This window comes from Myotis daubentonii, chromosome 3 (genome assembly GCF_963259705.1).
Source record: "Myotis daubentonii chromosome 3, mMyoDau2.1, whole genome shotgun sequence".
Lineage (NCBI taxonomy): Eukaryota > Metazoa > Chordata > Mammalia > Chiroptera > Vespertilionidae > Myotis > Myotis daubentonii.
In genome coordinates this window covers 188,262,925-188,280,630 of record NC_081842.1, presented here as the reverse complement: position 1 = coordinate 188,280,630, position 17,706 = coordinate 188,262,925, and the positions used below count along the sequence as shown (strand labels likewise).

General features: G+C 44.3%; 1 protein-coding gene across 1 annotated transcript in view; it reads left to right on the top strand.

Annotated features, from left to right (window-relative positions):
* Nucleotides 1-12,415: 12,415 nt before the first annotated feature.
* Nucleotides 12,416-17,706, top strand: part of LOC132231129 (vitamin D3 hydroxylase-associated protein-like) — a 31,468-nt gene continuing 26,177 nt past the window's right edge. Inside the window, exon 1 of the mRNA XM_059689699.1 lies at nucleotides 12,416-14,043. Within this exon, the coding sequence (XP_059545682.1) occupies nucleotides 13,831-14,043 (213 nt within the window). The 5' untranslated portion in view covers nucleotides 12,416-13,830. The remainder of the gene's footprint in view (nucleotides 14,044-17,706) is intronic.

The window sequence follows — 17,706 nt, the reverse complement described above, 5'->3', positions numbered from 1 at the left end:
GGCACTTAACAGTTACCATTTAATTCACCTAGTTACCAAATCGTTGGCTGCTTGTGACAGACTTGTTGGCCCTACCCTTGCCATGTCCCATTTTATAGAAAGGTGACACACTTTGCCCAAGGGCCCACAGCTAGAAGTGGGGGAATGGGAATAAAAAAATGGTATCAGTTTATGTCAGAACCTATGCAGTGAGCTTTCTAGTATCCGCTGGTGCTGAGGCAGAGAGGAGTGACAGCATAAGCCAACCACTTCCTCTTCCTGTCTGACCACTGGTCCAGTGGCATCAAGACCCTTTAAGTCATATGGCCACTGCCTGTTTTAGCCTTTCCTCCCTTCCTGGGTGCACTGCCACAGCTTCTTGCCTGGTCTTCCCTATCTCTAGGCTGGTCTCCAATTGCCCTTCATATCACAGTTGGGTGGCCCTTTAATTTTTAAAGAAATCATACATGATGCTCAGTTGACTTATTTTAAAAAATACATATTTTTATTGATTTCAGGGAGGAAGAGAAAGGGGGAAACAGAAACATCAATGATGAAAGAATCATTGATTGGCTGCTTCCTGCATGCCCCTTACTGGGGATCAAGCCTGCAACCTGGGCACAGCCTTTGACCAGAATTGAGCCCAAGACCCTTCAGTATGCAGGCTGATGCTCTATCTACTGAGCCAAACCAGCTAGGGTGATGCTCAGTTTATTTCTGTATCATATGTTCTCCATTTCTGTTTCCGGATCCACAAGATAATTAAGTGGTAGTGGTAATAATTTTCTAATAGTTTATCTTGTTACCTCAGATTATTATTTAGTGCTCTGATTATTGTAGTGTTAAAAAAACAAACAAACAAAAAACAACCTAAAACATAGTGGCTTGAAAAAAATCACAATTTCTTAAGTCCAGAATTCAGGCAGAACTTGGGTGGTTAATACTTCTGCTCTATGTGGCATTAACTGGAGTCATTCTCCAATGATAGTCAGCTGACAGATGACCTAGGCTGAAGTGACTAAAATGATTTCACTTACATTTATGCTGCTTTGGTGGGCACAGCTGATAGGCAGGTTCAGCTGGGCCCTTCGCCACTCCATGCAGACTCAGGGCCTCTCCACATGGTCACTGAAGCAGGGTGGTCAGACTTTTAACATGGTAGCTCAGGGCTCCAAGAGTGAGCATTCTGCCCTGGGCAGTGTGGCTCAGTTGGTTGGGCATCATCCCGTGCACCGAAAGGTTGCTGTTTGATTACTGGTCAGGGCACATGCCCTGGGTTGTGGGCTTGATCCCCAGTAGGGGGCATGCAGGAGGCAGCTAGTCGATGTTTTGCTCTCACATCAATGTTTCCCTCTCCCTTTCTCTCTCTCTAAAAAACAACAAAAAAATTTTTTTTTAAAGATTGAGTATTCTAAGGAGCCATTCCAGAAGCTGCAAGTCTTTTTATTTTTTTTATTAGTTAAGGTATTACAAATGTGTCCTCATTCCCCCCAGTAGCCCCCAACCGCCCCCCCCCCCGCCCCGCACACTCATGCTCCCATCCCCCTGTTGTCCATGTCCATTGGTTTGGCTTATGTACATGTACTAGGGGCCCAGTGCACGAAATTCGTGCACTGGGTGTGTGTGGGGGGGAGTGTCCCTCAGCCCAGCCTGCCCCCTCTCACATACTGGGAGCCCTCAGGCGTTGACCCCCATCACCCTCCAATCGCAGGATCGGCCCCTTGCCCAGGCCTGACGCCTCTGGCCTAGGTGTCCGGCCCGGGCAGCGGGGACCCGCAGCTGCAGTGGCCCCACGATCGTGGGCTTTGCTTTAGGCCCAGGCAAGGGACCCCTAGCTCCTGGGACTGCTAGCTTCGACCGTGCCTAGCTCCCATCGCTGGCTCCACCCCTACTTCCTGCTATCACTGGCCAGGGCAGAAAAGGCACCTGATTCTCCAATCATGGCTGGGGGGCAGGGCAAAGGCCTGCCCCCCAGCTCTTAGCCCTCCCCTGGGTTTCCAATCACTGTCAGTGGCAGGGGGCTTCTTCCTGCTTTCCCTTTCGCCTCCCTGCATTGTGCCTACATATGCAAATTAACCGCCATCTTGTTGGCAGTTAACTGCCAATCTTAGTTGGCAGTTAATTTGCATATAGCCCTGATTAGCCAATGAAAAGGGTAGCTCGTATGCCAATTACCATTTTTCTCTTTTATTAGTGTTGATAGAAGTCCTTTGGTTGATCTCTTCCCCTTACCCCCGCCTTCCCCTACTTTCCTTCTGGGGATTGATAGCCTGATCGCTTTTTCTCAGTCTTTGGATCTGTCCCTTTTCATCAGTCTATGTTGTTCTCTATAATCCACAAATGAGTGAGATCATGTGGTATTTAGCTTTCTCTGACTGGCTTATTTCAGTTAGCATAATGCTCTCCAGTTCCATCCATGCTGTTGCAAAAGGCAAGAGTTCCTTTTTTTTTTTTTCCCACAGCATAGTATTCCATTGTGTAGATGTACCACAGTTTTCTAATCCACTCATCTGCTGATGGGCACTAAGGTGTTTCCAAATCTTAGCTATGGTGAATTGTGCTGCTATGAACATAGGGGTGCATATATCCTTTCTGATTGGTGTTTCTGGTTTCTTGGGATATATTCCTAGTAGTGGGATCACTGGGTCAAATGGGAGTTCCATTTTTAGTTTTTTGAGGAAACTCCATACTGTCTTCCATAGTGGCTGCACCAGTCTGCATTCCCACCAGCAGTGCAGAAGGGTTTCTTTTTCTCCACATCCTCTCCAACACTTGTTGTTTGTTGATTTGTTGATGATAGCCATTCTGACAGGTGTGAGATGATAACGCATTGTCGTTTTGATTTGCATCTCTCGTATAATTAGTGACTTTGAGCATGTTTTCATATGTCTTTCGGCCTTCTGTATGTCCTCTTTCGAAAAGTGTCTACCTAGATCCATTACCCATTTTTTTATTGGATTGTTTATCTTCCTTTTGTTAAGTTTCATGAGATCCCTGTAAATGTTGGAAATTAAACCCTTATCGGTGGTATCACTGGTAAATATGTTCTCCCATGTAGTGGGTCTTCTTGTTGTTTTGTTGATGGTTTCCTTTGCTGTGCAAAAGCTTTTTATTTTGATGTAGTCCCATTTGTTTATTTTCTCTTTAGTTTCCATTGCCCTAGGAGCATTATCAGAGAAGAAATTCCTTCGGCATATATTTGCAATTTCGCTGCCTGTGGATTCCTCTAGTATTTTTATGGTTTCCCGTCTTATGTTTAAGTCTTTTATCCATTTTGAGTTTATTTTTGTGTATGGTGTGAATTGGTGGTCTAGTTTCATCTTTTTGCATGTATCTGTCCAATTTTCCCAACACCATTTATTGAAGAGACTGTCTTGACTCCATTGTATGCTCTTGCCTCCTTTGTTGAATGTTAATTGGGCATAGTGGTTTGGGTCGATTTCTGGGGTCTCTATTCTATTCCATTGATCTATATGTCTGTTCTTGTGCCAGTACCAAGCTGTTTTAATAACAGTGGCTTTGTAATACAGTTTGATATCTGGTATTGAGATCCCACCTACTTTGTTCTTCTTTCTCAGGATTGCTGCAGCTATTCGGGGTCTTTTTTTATTCCAGATGAATTTTTGGAATGTTCGTTCTAGATTTGTGAAATATGCCGTTGGTAATTTAATGGGGATTGCATTGAATCTATAGATTGCTTTGGGTAGTATGGACATTTTGATGATGTTGATTCTACCAATCCATGAACACGGTATGTTCTTCCATCTGTTTATGTCTTCCTCTGTCTCTTTTTTCAGTGTCCTGTAGTTTTGGGCATATAAGTCTTTTACCTCCTTAGTTAAGTTTATTCCTAGGTATTTTAATTTTTTTGGTGCAATGGTAAATGGGATTGCTTTTGTAGTTTCACTTTCTGTAAGTTCACTATTGGTGTAAAGAAATGCCATGGATTTCTTAGTATTAATTTTGTATCCTGCTACATTGCCGAATTCATTTATTAAGTCTAATAATTTTTTTTTATTGCTTAAAGTATTACAAAGGGTATTACATATGTATCCATTTTATCCCCCCGCCCTAGACAGTCCCCTAGCCTCCCCTATCACCCAGTGTCTTATGTCCATTGGTTATGCTTATATGCATGCATACAAGTCCTTTAGTTGATCTCTTACCCCCCTACCTCCTGCCCCCCAACCCTCCCCAGCCTTCCCGCTGCAGCTCGACAATCTGTTTGAGGCAGCTCTGCCTCTGTATCTATTATTGTTCAAAAGTTTATAATGGTCTCTATTGTCCACGAATGAGTGAGATCATGTGGTATTTTTCCTTTATTGACTGGCTTATTTCACTTAGCATAATGCTCTCCAGTTCCATCCATGACGTTGCAAATGGTAAGAGTTCCTTCCTTTTTACAGCAGCATAGTATTCCATCGTGTAGATGTACCACAGTTTTCTAATCCATTCATCTACTGATGGGCACTTAGGCTGTTTCCAGATCTTAGCTATGGTGAATTGTGCTGCTTTGAACATAGGGGTGCATATATCCTTTCTGATTGGTGTTTCTGGTTTCTTGGGATATATTCCTAGAAGTGGGATCACAGGGTCAAATGGGAGTTCCATTTTCAGTTTTTTAAGGAAACTCCATATTGTCTTCCATAGTGGCTGCACCAGTCTGCATTCCCACCAGCAGTGCACAAGTGTTCCTTTTTCTCCACATCCTCTCCAGCACTTGTCGTTTGTTGATTTGTTGATGATAGCCAATCTGACAGATGTGAGATGGTACCTCATTGCTGTTTTGATTTACATCTCTCGGATGATTAGTGACTTTGAGCATGTTTTCATATGTCTCTTGGCTTTCTGAATGTCCTCTTTTGAAAGGTGTCTATTTAGGTCCTTTGCCCATTTTTTGATTGGATTGTTTATCTTTCTTTTGTTAAGTTGTATGAGTTCCCTATAAATTTTGGAGATTAGGCCCTTATCAGATATGTCATTGGCAAATATGTTTTCCCACACAGTGGGTTTTCTCGTTGTTTTGTTGATGGTTTCTTTTGCTGTGCAGAAGTTTTTTATTTTGATGTAGTCCCATTTGTTCATTTTTTCTTTAGTTTCAAGTGCCCTAGGAACTGTATCAGTGAAGAAATTGCTTTGGCATATGTCTGAGATTTTCTTGCCTTTGGATTCTTCTAGAATTTTTATGGTATCCTGTCGTACATTTAAGTCCTTTATCCATTTTGAGTTTATTTTTGTGTATGGTGTAAGTTGGTGGTCTAGTTTCATTTTCTTGCATATATCTGTCCAATTTTCCCAACACCATTTATTGAAGAGACTATCTTGGCTCCATTGTATGTTCTTGCCTCCTTTGTCAAATATTAATTGAGCATATTGGTTCGGGCCGATTTCTGGGCTCTCTATTCTATTCCATTGATCTATATGCCTATTCTTGTGCCAGTACCAGGCAGTTTTGAGAACAGTGGCTTTGTAATACAACTTGATATCTGGTATTGAGATCCCACCTACTTTGTTCTTTTTCAGGATTGCTGCAGCTATTCGGGGTCTTTTTTTATTCCAGATGAATTTTTGGAAAGTTCGTTCTAGATCTCTGAAGTATGCTGTTGGTACTTTAATGGGAAGTGCATTGAATTTATAGATTGTTTTGGGTAGTATGGACATTTTGATGATGTTGATTCTACCAATCCATGAACACGGTATGTTCTTCCATCTGTTTATGTCTTCCTCTATGTCTTTTTTCAACGTCCTGTAGTTTTCTGAGTAGAGGTCTTTTACCTCTTTAGTTAAGTTTATTCCTAGGTAGCTTAGTTTTTTCGGTGCAATGGTAAACGGGATTGTTTTTATAATCTCTCTTTCTGAAAGTTCACTATTGGTGTATAGAAATGCCTCAGATTTCTTGGGGTTAATTTTGTATCCTGCTACATTGCCAAATTCATGTATTAAGTCTAGTAGCTTTTTGATGGAATCTCTAGGGTTTTGTATGTATAATATCATGTCGTCTGCAAATAAGGACAGTTTTACTTCCTCTTTTCCAATTTGGATGCCTTTTATTTCTTCTTCTTGCCGAATTGCAATGGCTAACACTTCCAGTACTATGTTGAACAGGAGTGGTGAGAGGGGGCATCCCTGTCTTGTTCCTGTTCTTAGGGGAAATGGTGTTAGTTTTTGTCCGTTGAGTATGATGTTGGCTGTGGGCCTGTCATATATGGCTTTTATTATGTTGAGGTATGATCCTTCTACTCCCACCTTGCTGAGAGTTTTTATCAAAAATGGGTGTTGAATTTTGTCAAATGCTTTTTCTGCATCAATTGATATGACCATGTGGTTTTTTTCTTTCAATTTGTTTATGTGATGTATCACGTTTATTGATTTGCGGATATTGTACCATCCTTGCATCCCTGGGATAAATCCTACTTGGTCATGGTGTATGATCTTTCTGATGTACTGCTGGATCCGATTTGCTAAGATTTTGTTGAGGATTTTGGCATCTATGTTCATGAGGGATATTGGCCTGTAATTCTCTTTCATTGTGTTGTCTTTACCTGGTTTTGGTATTAGGGTGATGCTGGCTTCATAGAATGAGCTTGGAAGTGTTCCTTCCTCTTGAATTTTTTGTAGTAGTCTGAGGAGAATAGGTTTTAGTTCTTCCTTGAATGTTTGGTAAAACTCCCCTGTGAAGCCGTCTGGCCCCGGGCTTTTGTTTGCTGGAAGCTTTTTGATTACTGCTTCGATTTCCTCCATAGTTATTGGCCTATTGAGATTTTTAGATTCTTCCTGATTAAGTTTTGGAAGGTTGTATTTTTCTAGGACTTTGTCCATTTCCTCCAGGTTGTCTAGTGTGTTGGAGTAGAGTTGTTCATAGTATTTTCTAACAATCCTTTGTATTTCTATGGGGTCTGTTGTTATTTCTCTTCTTTCATTTCTGATTTTGCTTATTTGGGTCCTCTCTCTTTGTTTGTTGGTGAGCCTGGCTAGAGGTGTATCAATCTTGTTTATCCTTTCAAAGAACCGGCTCTTGGTTTTGTTGATCATTTGTATTGTTTTTTTGGTCTCTATGTCATTTATCTCCGCTCTGATCTTTGTTATTTCCTTCCTTCTGCTAACAGTGGGCTTTTTTTTGTTGCTCTCTTTCTAACTCTTCGAGTTGTAGAGTTAGGTCATTTATTCTCATTGTTTCTTGTTTCTTGCAGTAGGCTTGTAGAGCTATGAACTTCCCTCTCAAGACTGCTTTTGCTGTGTCCCATAGGTTTTGGATTGTTGTGTTTTCATTGTCGTTTGTTGCCATGATGTTTTTTATTTCTTCTTTGATCTCACTGGTAACCCAGTCATTGTTTAATAGCATGCTATTTAGTCTCCATGTGTTTGATTTTTCTGGATTGTTTTTGTGATAGTTGATTTCCAGTTTTATGCCTTTGTGGTCTGAGAAGATGCTTGCTATGATTTCAATTTTCTTGAAATTGAAGGGACTTTGTCTGTGACCCAATATATGGTCTATCTTTGAAGATGACAAATGTGCACTTGAGGAGAATGTATATTCTGTGGCTTTGGGGTGAAATGTTCTGAAGATGTCAATTAATTCCATCTGATCTAGTGAGTCATTTAGGATTGATGTTTCTTTGCTGAGTTTCTGTTTAGAGGATTTGTCCAGTGGTGATAATGGGGTGTTAAGGTCCCCTACTATGATTGTATTGCTGTCAATCTCTCCCTTGATCTCCTCCAGAAGATTTCTTACGTATTTGGGTGCTCCTATATTAGGTGCATATATATTTACCAGAGTTATTTCTTCTTGTTGGACTGCTCCCTTTAGTATTATGAAGTGGCCTTCTTTATCTCTTTTTATGTCCTTCACTTTGAGATATAATTTGTCTTATATAAGTATTGCTACCCCGGCTTTCTTTTCACTTCCATTGGCCTGAAAAACCTTTTTCCATCCCTTCACCATCAGTCTGTGTACGTCTTTTTTTCTGAGGTGGGTTTCCTGTAGACAGCAGATATATGGGTCATGTTTTCTTATCCACTCATTTACCCTATGCCTTTTGACTGGGGCATTTAATCCATTTACATTTAAAGTTATTATTGATAGAAACTTGTTAGTCGCCATTTTTGTTCTTTACCACTGCATTCCTTCTTTGTTTCCTATTTTTTCTATTTACAGCAGACCCTTTAGCATTTCTTGCATTGCTGGTTTGGTTGTAATAAACTCCCGTAGACCGTTTTTGTCTGTGAAGCTCCTGATTTGACCCTCAATTTTGATTGATAGCCTCACTGGGTACAGTATTCTTGGATTCAGACCCTTCCTTTGCATGACTTTGTATATTTCATTCCATTCCCTTCTTGCCTGATGTGTTTCTGTTGAGAAATTGGTCGCTAGTCTGATGGGGGATCCTTTGTAGGTAACTTTCTGTCTCTCTCTGGCTGCTTTTAAGATTCTTGCTTTGTCGTTGGTGTTTGCCAATTTAATTATTATGTGCCTTGGCATCGGTCTTTTGGGTTCATTTTGTTTGCGACTCTGTGAGCTTCTTGGATTTGTGTGAGTTTTTTCTTCCCTATATCAGGGAAATTTTCTGTTACTATTTTTTCAAACAGGTTTTCTATTCCTTGCTCAGTTTCCTCTCCTTCTGGCACCCCTATTATTCGGATGTTGTTTCGTTTAGCGTTGTCCCAGAGTTCTCTTAGGCTCTCCTCCTGCTTTTTAATTTTTTTTTCTAGAAGCTGTTCTGTTTGGGTATTTTTTCCTACCTTGTCTTCTACCTCACTGATGCGGTCCTCTGCTTCTTCTAGTCTACTGTTGATGCTTTCTATTGAGTTCTTTATAGCAGTGATGTCATTTTTCATTTCTTCTTGGTTTTTCTTCATTTCCTCGTGGTTCCTACACATATTGTTGAATTTGTCTTCCATTCTTTTCATCCACCTTATGGCCATTTCTCTGAATTCTTTTTCTGACAGGTTGCTTGCCTCCATTGCCTCCATTTCATTTACTTCCTTTTCTGATGATGCCTGTTTTTCTTTCATATGTGGGTTGGTTCTTTGTTTCACCATGATCTCTTTTCTCCAGGAGTTTGGTTATGTAGTTCTCTCTCTGCTGCGTTGATTAAAGGCACAAAATACAACACAACAAGGCACAACATACAAGGCACTGAACATAAATGTATTCACAATATTAATAACCCCAAATAAAGGTGACCACCCGAGCGAAGAGAATTAGCAGATAAAGAAGAAAAAAGAGAAAAATATTAAAGACAAAAAGAAAAAACAAAAAGGAGTGCCGAAATGAGATTGGGAAAAGGGAGAGAAGAAAAAGAAAAAAAAAAGTAAGAGAGAGAATGAAATAGAGGTGGGGAAGAGGGTATTTGTATGGGGAGAAAACTCCAATAGAACCGCAACTAATCCCAACAAATTCCAGCAGCAGATCCCTGGAGATTAATGCAAACTACAAATAACCACAAATATCAAGCGAGGCAAGGGAAAACAGAAGCACAATAATAACCAGAGAAAGAAAAAATAAGCAAAACAGAAAAATGAAAATGAAAAACAAAACAATCTCCCAAGCAAGCATAAAAAATCAAGCAAACACTAGCAAAACGACAGAGAGAGAGAGAAAAAAAATTGGATAGTGAAGAAAGATAAAAGAGAGGTGTATATGGATTTAGAGCAAGGGATTGGAAATTAGATATGTAAGTAGGGTGAAATTTAGACAGTGGGTAAAAAGAAGGAATAGGGAAAATCTAAAGCAGGAATAGGGTAAGAGAAACAGGACAACAAAAGGGGAAAAGTGAGGAAGAGAGTTTTGGTGTAAGGGTAAAGGTAAGATAGAAATGATGCTAAAGGAACGATGAAAATAGAGTGTAGAACACTAATCCAAAAATAAAATAAAGAAAAATAAAAAAATAAAATGACACTTGAAAAAATGGTAAAATGATAGCAATAATACTGGTTAAAAAATGTAGTAATTAAAAAGGTAAAATCAGGTGATGAAAAAAATAATAAAATAGGTTCTTAAAGAAATGGTGAAAAAAGAATTAAAAAAAAGATAAAAACGTGCAGTAGTGAAGGTGCTTCAGATCTTCTACTCTTCTTTTTGGCATGCCTTAGTCCTGCCAGGCATTCAGGAGAGTGTTGAATTTCCCTGCGATACACTGTCCCTCCGTGCCGTAAACCACAGTCCTGATTTTATGGCAGGTTGTATTTGTTTACCAGACTGCCTTTATTTGTATTTACAGAAGAGACAGTTCATGGCTCTGCCTCTGGGTGGCAGTGTGTCTGGATTGACCTCCCAGGCTATAAGTCCTCTCTATCAGTAGGGTTTATTTTCTCTATGGTACTTGAAACTGGTTTGGGAAAGTCCACTGCCCAGAGCTGGTTCTTTAATCATTACTCTCCGCTCTGTTTCCCAGGCTCCCCAAAAAGAACTCTCCCCTATAGGCTCCGCGAATGACCCAAACTGGGGAATCCCATGCACTGGGTTTAATAATCAAACACACGGATCTAAGGGGAACTGTAACAACAAGAGCCTGATACATTGTGCGAATTCGCAAGCCTCCACCTTCCAGGTCTGCGCGCAGTCTCCGCGCGCCCACTCGCCCCTGACACCAAGCAGCCGGCACACTGGCAAAATCCGAGGCTGCTTTTTTACAACCAGTCCAGCTATGGGCTTATTTTTAGCGTTCCCTTCTGCCAGCAGCCCTGTGGGGCGCCTTCCCCACTCGCGGGTCACGCTGGTCCCAACTGCTGCGGACTCTGTGGGGCGCAGATTTTACCCCTGGTGCGTGCGCACGGTCCTCTCTCCAACCTGAATTGCAAACCGCACCTTTAGGGGAAGTCTAACCTTTCTGTGAGAAGAAGCAGTGCTCCTCTGAGTTCACGCAGTCACGCTGCTTGAGATCCCTTGTTTCCAGGTTAGTAGCTGATCTCTGGATGCCGGTAACAGCCACTCAAGATGGCGCGGTCTCCGCTGCTGAGCTGGAGCACCGGGAGAGGTTTTAGCCACAGTCTCCAACCGTCCTTTTTTTTCTGGGAGTTCTCTGTCTTTCCTAGCTGCAGACTGTCTCTCAGCTGAATATCCTCTGCCTATTCTGGCTGTATGTTACACGTTTCAGCTGCTCACCCTTATCTGCTCCAGGACAAGGCACAGGACACGTCCGTTTATACCTCCGCCATTTTCCTCCCCCCTCTGCAAGTTTTCTTGTGACCTAACTTCAGAAGTTCATAACATCCTTTCCATAATCTATTGGGCCAGTAAGTTAGTAAGGCTGTCCAGGTTCAAGGAGGGTGAGGAGCCAAAACCGGTTTGGCTCAGTGGATAGAGCGTTGGCCTGCGGACTGAAGGGTCCCGGGTTCGATTCCGGTCAAGGGCATGTACCTGGGTTGCGGGCACTTCCCCAGTGGGGGATGTGCAGGAGGCAGCTGATCGATGTTTCTCTTTCATCGATGTTTCTAACTCTCTGTCTCTCTCTCTTTCTCTCTGTAAAAAATCAATAAAATATATTTAAAAAAAAAAAAAAAAAAGGAGAGTGAGGAATGGACTCTACCTCCCAATGGGGGAATGGTATATGCATACAAGGAGTTGAAGGGATTGATGGTGGCCATCTCAGAGAAAGCTACCATATTCAAGGAATGGGTGACCTTTGTAAATATGTAAATCTGTTCACACCTAAGACCTTTAGTATCACTTGTGCTCAGTCCACACGCTTGGTGATGACCTACAAGGCCATGCTTGAGCTGTGAGCTGCTGCACACTCTGATCTCCTTCCTGAGTGTCCACATCCTGGCCACGTGGCCCTCAGGTGCACACCTCCCACCTCGAAGCCCTTTGCTCACAGTGTTTGCTCTTCCTGGAGTGTGCTTCCTATATGGACCTGACCCAGCCTGGAGTATCAGGGAAAGCTTCTGAAGGAAAACATACTTTAAGAAGGGTGGAGGTGAAGCTTCAAATGCTGCTGATTTAACTCAAAGGAGTTCCTTGGGATGGTCTGGGCATAAAGCAGACTGGATTGGGTGGAGGAGTGAGTGAAAGGCAATCTGAAAGGTAATCTGAGGAGCTTGGCTGGGAGGGGGAGGAGCCATGTAAGGAGATTAGCTATGAAGGACGCAGATCTAAGAGATTTGTTTTTTAATTCTCATCAGAGAACATGTTTAGTGAGAGGAAGAGAGAGAGTGAGAGAGAGAGAGAGTAACATTGATTGGTTGCGTCCCGTATATGCCCCAATGGAGGATTGAACTGGCAGCCTAGGTATGTGCCCTGATTGATCCTGCAACCTTTTTGGTGTATGGGCTGATATTCTAACAAACTGAGCCACCCGGCCAGGGCTGAGAGAATTTTTTTAAGATGGAGGAGACTTAAGCACGATAATGCTGCTAGGAAGGAAGCCATCAGAGATACACACAGCTAAAGGTGGGAATAGAAGGCTCAACCTGTGTATCAGCCCTCCATTTAAGAAATATTATTGGGCACCTGCCATGTGTCAGGCACTTTGAAAAAGGCTGACAAGGCCTTTGCTCTTTGGCAACTTATTTTTCTAAGGGGGGAAGCAGGAAATAAATAAACATATAAGGCATTTTAAGTTTCTAGTAAATACAATGAAGAGATAAAATGAGGTGAGGTGATAATGAAGGGGTGCAATCCAAAAAAAAAAGGTGATGTAAAAGGCCTCAGGTGCTGTGGAGGTGATGCAGGTGCCAAAAGGTCCAGAGGAACTGAGTCACCAGGGGAGTGCCAGGGTGCAGTGAGGGATGTGGGGGTAGGGGATATGTCAGAAAAGAAGAGCAAGTACATGGGGAGTGTGCCGACAGGAGGGCTAGTTCCAGCGGCCCCTTGAAGGTGACAAAGTCAGAGTGTCAGAGGATGGATGACCTTGGGTTACCCTTTAGGTCATGACCAACATATCAACAGGTCAACGGTCTGACCCTCAGGGGCTCAGATGCAACATTACCAACCACAAGCCCATCTCCATCCCACCAAATCTGCTGCTTCTGACTTGCCAGTTTTGAGAGTGGAGTCACCCTTCTTGTCTGAGACGGAGGACTGAAACATCCAACAAGAATGGAAGGGCTCACACTCCCAGTCCCTCCTGCCCTACTGCTTCACAGCTTCCCCATCTTTCTTATCCTTCCTCCAGCAAGTCACCCCCACCTCCTCACCTCCCCCCACCCAGACTCCTCTCCACTGCCCTCCGTGCCATAGGGAGCTCCTGGTCCAAGGAGAAAATGGAAGACTCTGGAAGAGAGTGTGGCCTTGCTTTGGGGGTAGGGAATGAACGCTCCCCTGGGATGACAGGGGCAGGGGTGAGGGCTATGCAGGCCTCACTTCCTTGCATCATCTCCCCTAGGGTGGATGCCTTCTGAGCCCTGCCTGCTCCCCCAGGTCTCCTTCCTTTATTCTCTGCCTGGGCCCCGGATGCCCCCCGGAGTGATTTGCTAACTCTGGACACCCATGGCTTGTTCAGTCCACCTGGCCTGTGAGCCATATTAAGGGCAATTATCCTAAAAGCAACAGGAAACCTTAGAGGCAACCCTAGCAGGAACTGGAAATGGTCACACTAAGGTGCTGGGATCTGATGGGTAAGATGAGGGAGGAGGAAGAGAAGGAGGTGTAATCAGAGCCTGGTCATCTGTCCACCTGCAGGCTTGTCTCTGCCAAAGCCTCTTGCACTGAATGGCCTGTGGGACAGGGTCTTTGTCCCCAAGAATTCCAGGTGGAGGTAAGAACCAGCTGGGAGGATTTTGTGACCTCCCACTCCCAGTGCCTGGCTCTTCCCCTTGGGCCCCAGAAGTGGGAGGGTGCTCCAGCAGTGTAGCTGACAATTAAATACCAAGTGATTTTGAGGAAGCAGTTGATACATCCACACAGGCCCCATGATGCTGGAGATGCTGTTGCTGCCTTACCCCCTGCTGGGGCTGCTCCTGCTGACCCTGCTGGGGGCCGCCCTGCTGGGGGCCGCCCTGCTGCGGGCCGCCCTGCTTTCCAGGCAGCGTGCTCCAGCACGGAACAAGATCCCCAGGGCACAGAGGCGCAGGGAGGTGGCGTTGCAGCAGATGGCAGCCCTGGCACAGCGTCTCCGGGAGCAGGTGAGTAGACATCAACCCCTGAAGCACCCAGCCTCAATCCCAACAGGTGGGTCCTACCTCAGGACACACCCCTCTCATGGCCTCATCCCCTTCAGAAGACAGAGAGCCTGGGGGGACAGCCCCCCATTCCAGCTCTATGCTAGATCTTTGTGTCACCAGTTCCTCCCCATTTATGTCCTTCGAGCCCGTTGTGGTTGGGGGCAGTGTGTTTTCTCTGTTCTCCTAGTGGCTCAGTAACATGGTGGTGTGCACTTGGGCTATTTGTTGAAATAAAATAAACTGATGGAGAAACTGGAGGCAGGAGGCCAGGCCTCTTTCAGCTCCAGACCACCCCCAAATCCACTGAGACAGGAACCCTGGTCTACATATTCTCCCTCTCCTCTGCCACCCACTGGGTTTTGCATATGTTTGCTGAGCACCTGACAGATGCAAAAAAAAAGGGGGGGGTTAATGGAGATAGGTTCCCCCCGGGAAGTTATGTAACTTAAAAGAGGGTTTTGACAGCCGGGATGGGGTTATTTCAAGGCATTGTGACCGCCATTATGACTGGGTTGGGATTTGAAGGTGAAATAACTGAGCCCTGGGTGTGTCAGCAAAGCCCAGCTAGAGTGGTCAACAGAAGGGTGGGAAGAAGGGGCACAGAAACAAGCTCACGCTGTGTTTGCATTCGCTGTATGGCCTGGAGGGTGTGAAAGCCTCTTCTGGGCCATGGGCTCCCTGAGTGCTCAAGGAAGGGTGGGCTCGCGGCAGCTTAGGGTCCCCAACTTTGCTTGATGGTGGTGGTCTCCCTTTGGACCTTGGGATCGGGGGTTGGCGAGTGCGCCTGAGGTACTGTCCCCGTGACCTGGAGTTCCTGAGTGTCCTCTGCCATCCCCCAGACAGTGATTGATGGCTCCAGTGGGCAGCTTTTTTGCTGGGGCTGCTGCAGCTCCTGAGAATGTGTATTAATATTAATTGGGGGAGAAACCAAGATGGCGACATAGGTTAACGCCGGAGTTTGCTGCCTTGAACAACCACTTCAAAAATACAACTAAAAGACGGAACGGACATTATCAAGAAGCACAGGAAGGCTGGCTGAGTGGAAGTTCTACAACTAGGAGGAAAGAGAATAGCATACCGAGACTCAGAGAAGGCGCAGTGCTGAAGTCAAATACTAAGGTGCCAAGTGCATGCGGAGCGGGTGGGCGGCTGAGGGCACGCTTGTCTGTTTCAATCGGGAGGGAGTCTCAGGCTCTGAGCTCCAGATCTGGGTGAGTCTCTGGGGACCCAGACTCAAACGGGAGAAGCGGGACTGTCTGGCATCGGTTGGAACTTGGACTGGAGGTCAAATCCACTCCAGTATTACCTACAACAATCAAGGCTTAACTACAACAAGACTGCGCACAAAGACCACAAGGGGGTGCACCAAGAAATCATAAAAAATGCGGAGACAAAGGAATGACAGAAATGGAGGATATATAGCTCAAAACCGCACTTTTAAGGTCTTTCAATAATTTTCTAGAAACTGCCGATAAACTTAATGAGATCTACAAGAAATCTAATGAGTCTCTTGATGTTGTGATAAAGTACCAACTAGAAACTAAGCATACACTGCCTGAAATAAAGAATATTATACAGACACCCAACAGCAAACCAGAGGAGCGCAAGAATCAAGTAAAAGATTTGAAATGCGAAGAAGCAAAAAACACCCAACCGGAAAAGCAAAATGAAAAAAGAATCCAAAAATATGAAGATAGTGTAAGGAGCCTCTGGGACAGCTTCAAGCGTACCAACATCAGAATAATAGGGGTGCCAGAAGATGAGAGAGAGCAAGATATTGAAAACCTATTTGAAGAAATAATGACAGAAAACTTCCTCCACCTGGTGAAAGAAATAGACTTACAGGTCCAAGAAGTGCAGAGAACCCCAAACAAAAGGGATCCAAAGAGGACCACACCAAGACACATCATAATTAAAATGCCAAGAGCAAAAGACAAAGAGAATCCTAAAAGCAGCAAGAGAAAGAAACTCAGTTACCTACAAGGAAATACCCATATGACTGTCAGCTGATTTCTCAACAGAAACTTTGCAGGCCAGAAGGGAGTGGCAAGAAATATTCAAAGTGCTGAATGCCAAGAACCTACAACCAAGATTACTTTATCAAGCAAAGCTATCATTCAGAATTGAAGGTCAGATAAAGAGCTTCACAGATAAGGAAAAGCTAAAGGAGTTCATCACCACCAAACCAGTATTATATGAAATGCTGAAAGGTATCCTTTAAGAAGAGGAAGAAGAAAAAGGTAAAGATACATATTATGAACAACAAATATGCATCTATCAACAAGTGAATCTAAGAATCAAGTGAATAAATAATCTGGTGATCATAATAGAATCAGGGACATAGAAAGGGAATGGACTGACTATTCTTGGGGGCGAAAGGGGTGTGGGAGATGCAGGAAGAGACTGGAAAAAAATCGTGCACCTATGGATGAGGACAGTGGGTAGGGAGTGAGGGCGGAGGGTGGGGTGGGAACTGGGAGGAGGGGAGTTATGGGGGAAAAAAGAGGAACAAATGTAATAATCTGAACAATAAAGATTCAATTAAAAAAATGAAAATTAAAAGAAATATTAATTGGGGCTAATTAGTTGGATGAGTCAATCTGCCCCTAGAGAACAGCTGCCCCTCCTTGGTTGATGGGAAGGAAATCGAGGCTAATGGGGTTGCTGTGGCGAGTCAGCATGATGGAGAGGGCTCCTGTGTGCATGTGGTGACCCCAGCTGTGTGCGGTGTTGGGTTTAGGTTCCTTTACTGCTAACACCAGGGCCTGCCTGTGTGCGCCTCCTGCTGGTGAGTTATTGTGTGCTGCTTGTGTTTGGTTCAATGACTGCGGTGTGTGTCTGGCTGGGTGTGTATGTGTCGTGTTACTGGTTTGGAGTGTATACATCTAGATATGTTTGGGTCTGAATGTTTGATTGAGTGTGTTTATGGGAGGTCATGTGTCTGATGTGAAAGGACATCTGGTTCTGTATGTGTCTGGACAGCTGGATGGTATACGTGTGGGCATCTGGAATATATACCTATTGGGCTGGGTACCTGGTGGTGCTATGTGTGTCTGGTTGGCTGGGGGAGTGGAAGAGTTTGGGGTGAGGTCACCCATGGTGCCTCCAGCCTTCCCTCAAGGCTATAGGCCTATTCTCTCCCCAACAAAGCTATCACAGGTCTGTCCTGGGCACCTCCCTAGTTGGGTCACTCCTCCGCCAGGGATACTGCCGGGGTCCAACCCCAGCAGGTCCAGGGGTCCCCAAAGGTGTGGACGGAGTCGGCGAAGAAGGAATGACACGGAGACAGCGTTCAGTTGATCAGCAGCCTAGCCAGGATCTCTAGCCAGGATCTCCAGCCAAGTTCTGGTCTGGATCTCCAGAGAAGTTCTGCTTAGGATCTCCAGCGAGGTTCTGTAGCCATGTTCCCTCGCTAGGTTCTTCAGCCAGGTTCTGTCTGAGATCTCCAGCCAGGTTCGGTCACCAGGTTCTAGTCAGGCTCTCTTGCCAACCTCTGCAGTCAGGTTCAGTCCAGGATCCCTTGCCATGTTCTCTCCATCGAAGCTCCTCCATCTCCAGGTTCCGCGTAGGTTCTGTCTTCTGAATTCTGTCTCTGAAGTTCTGTCTGTTGCTGTCTTGTTACAT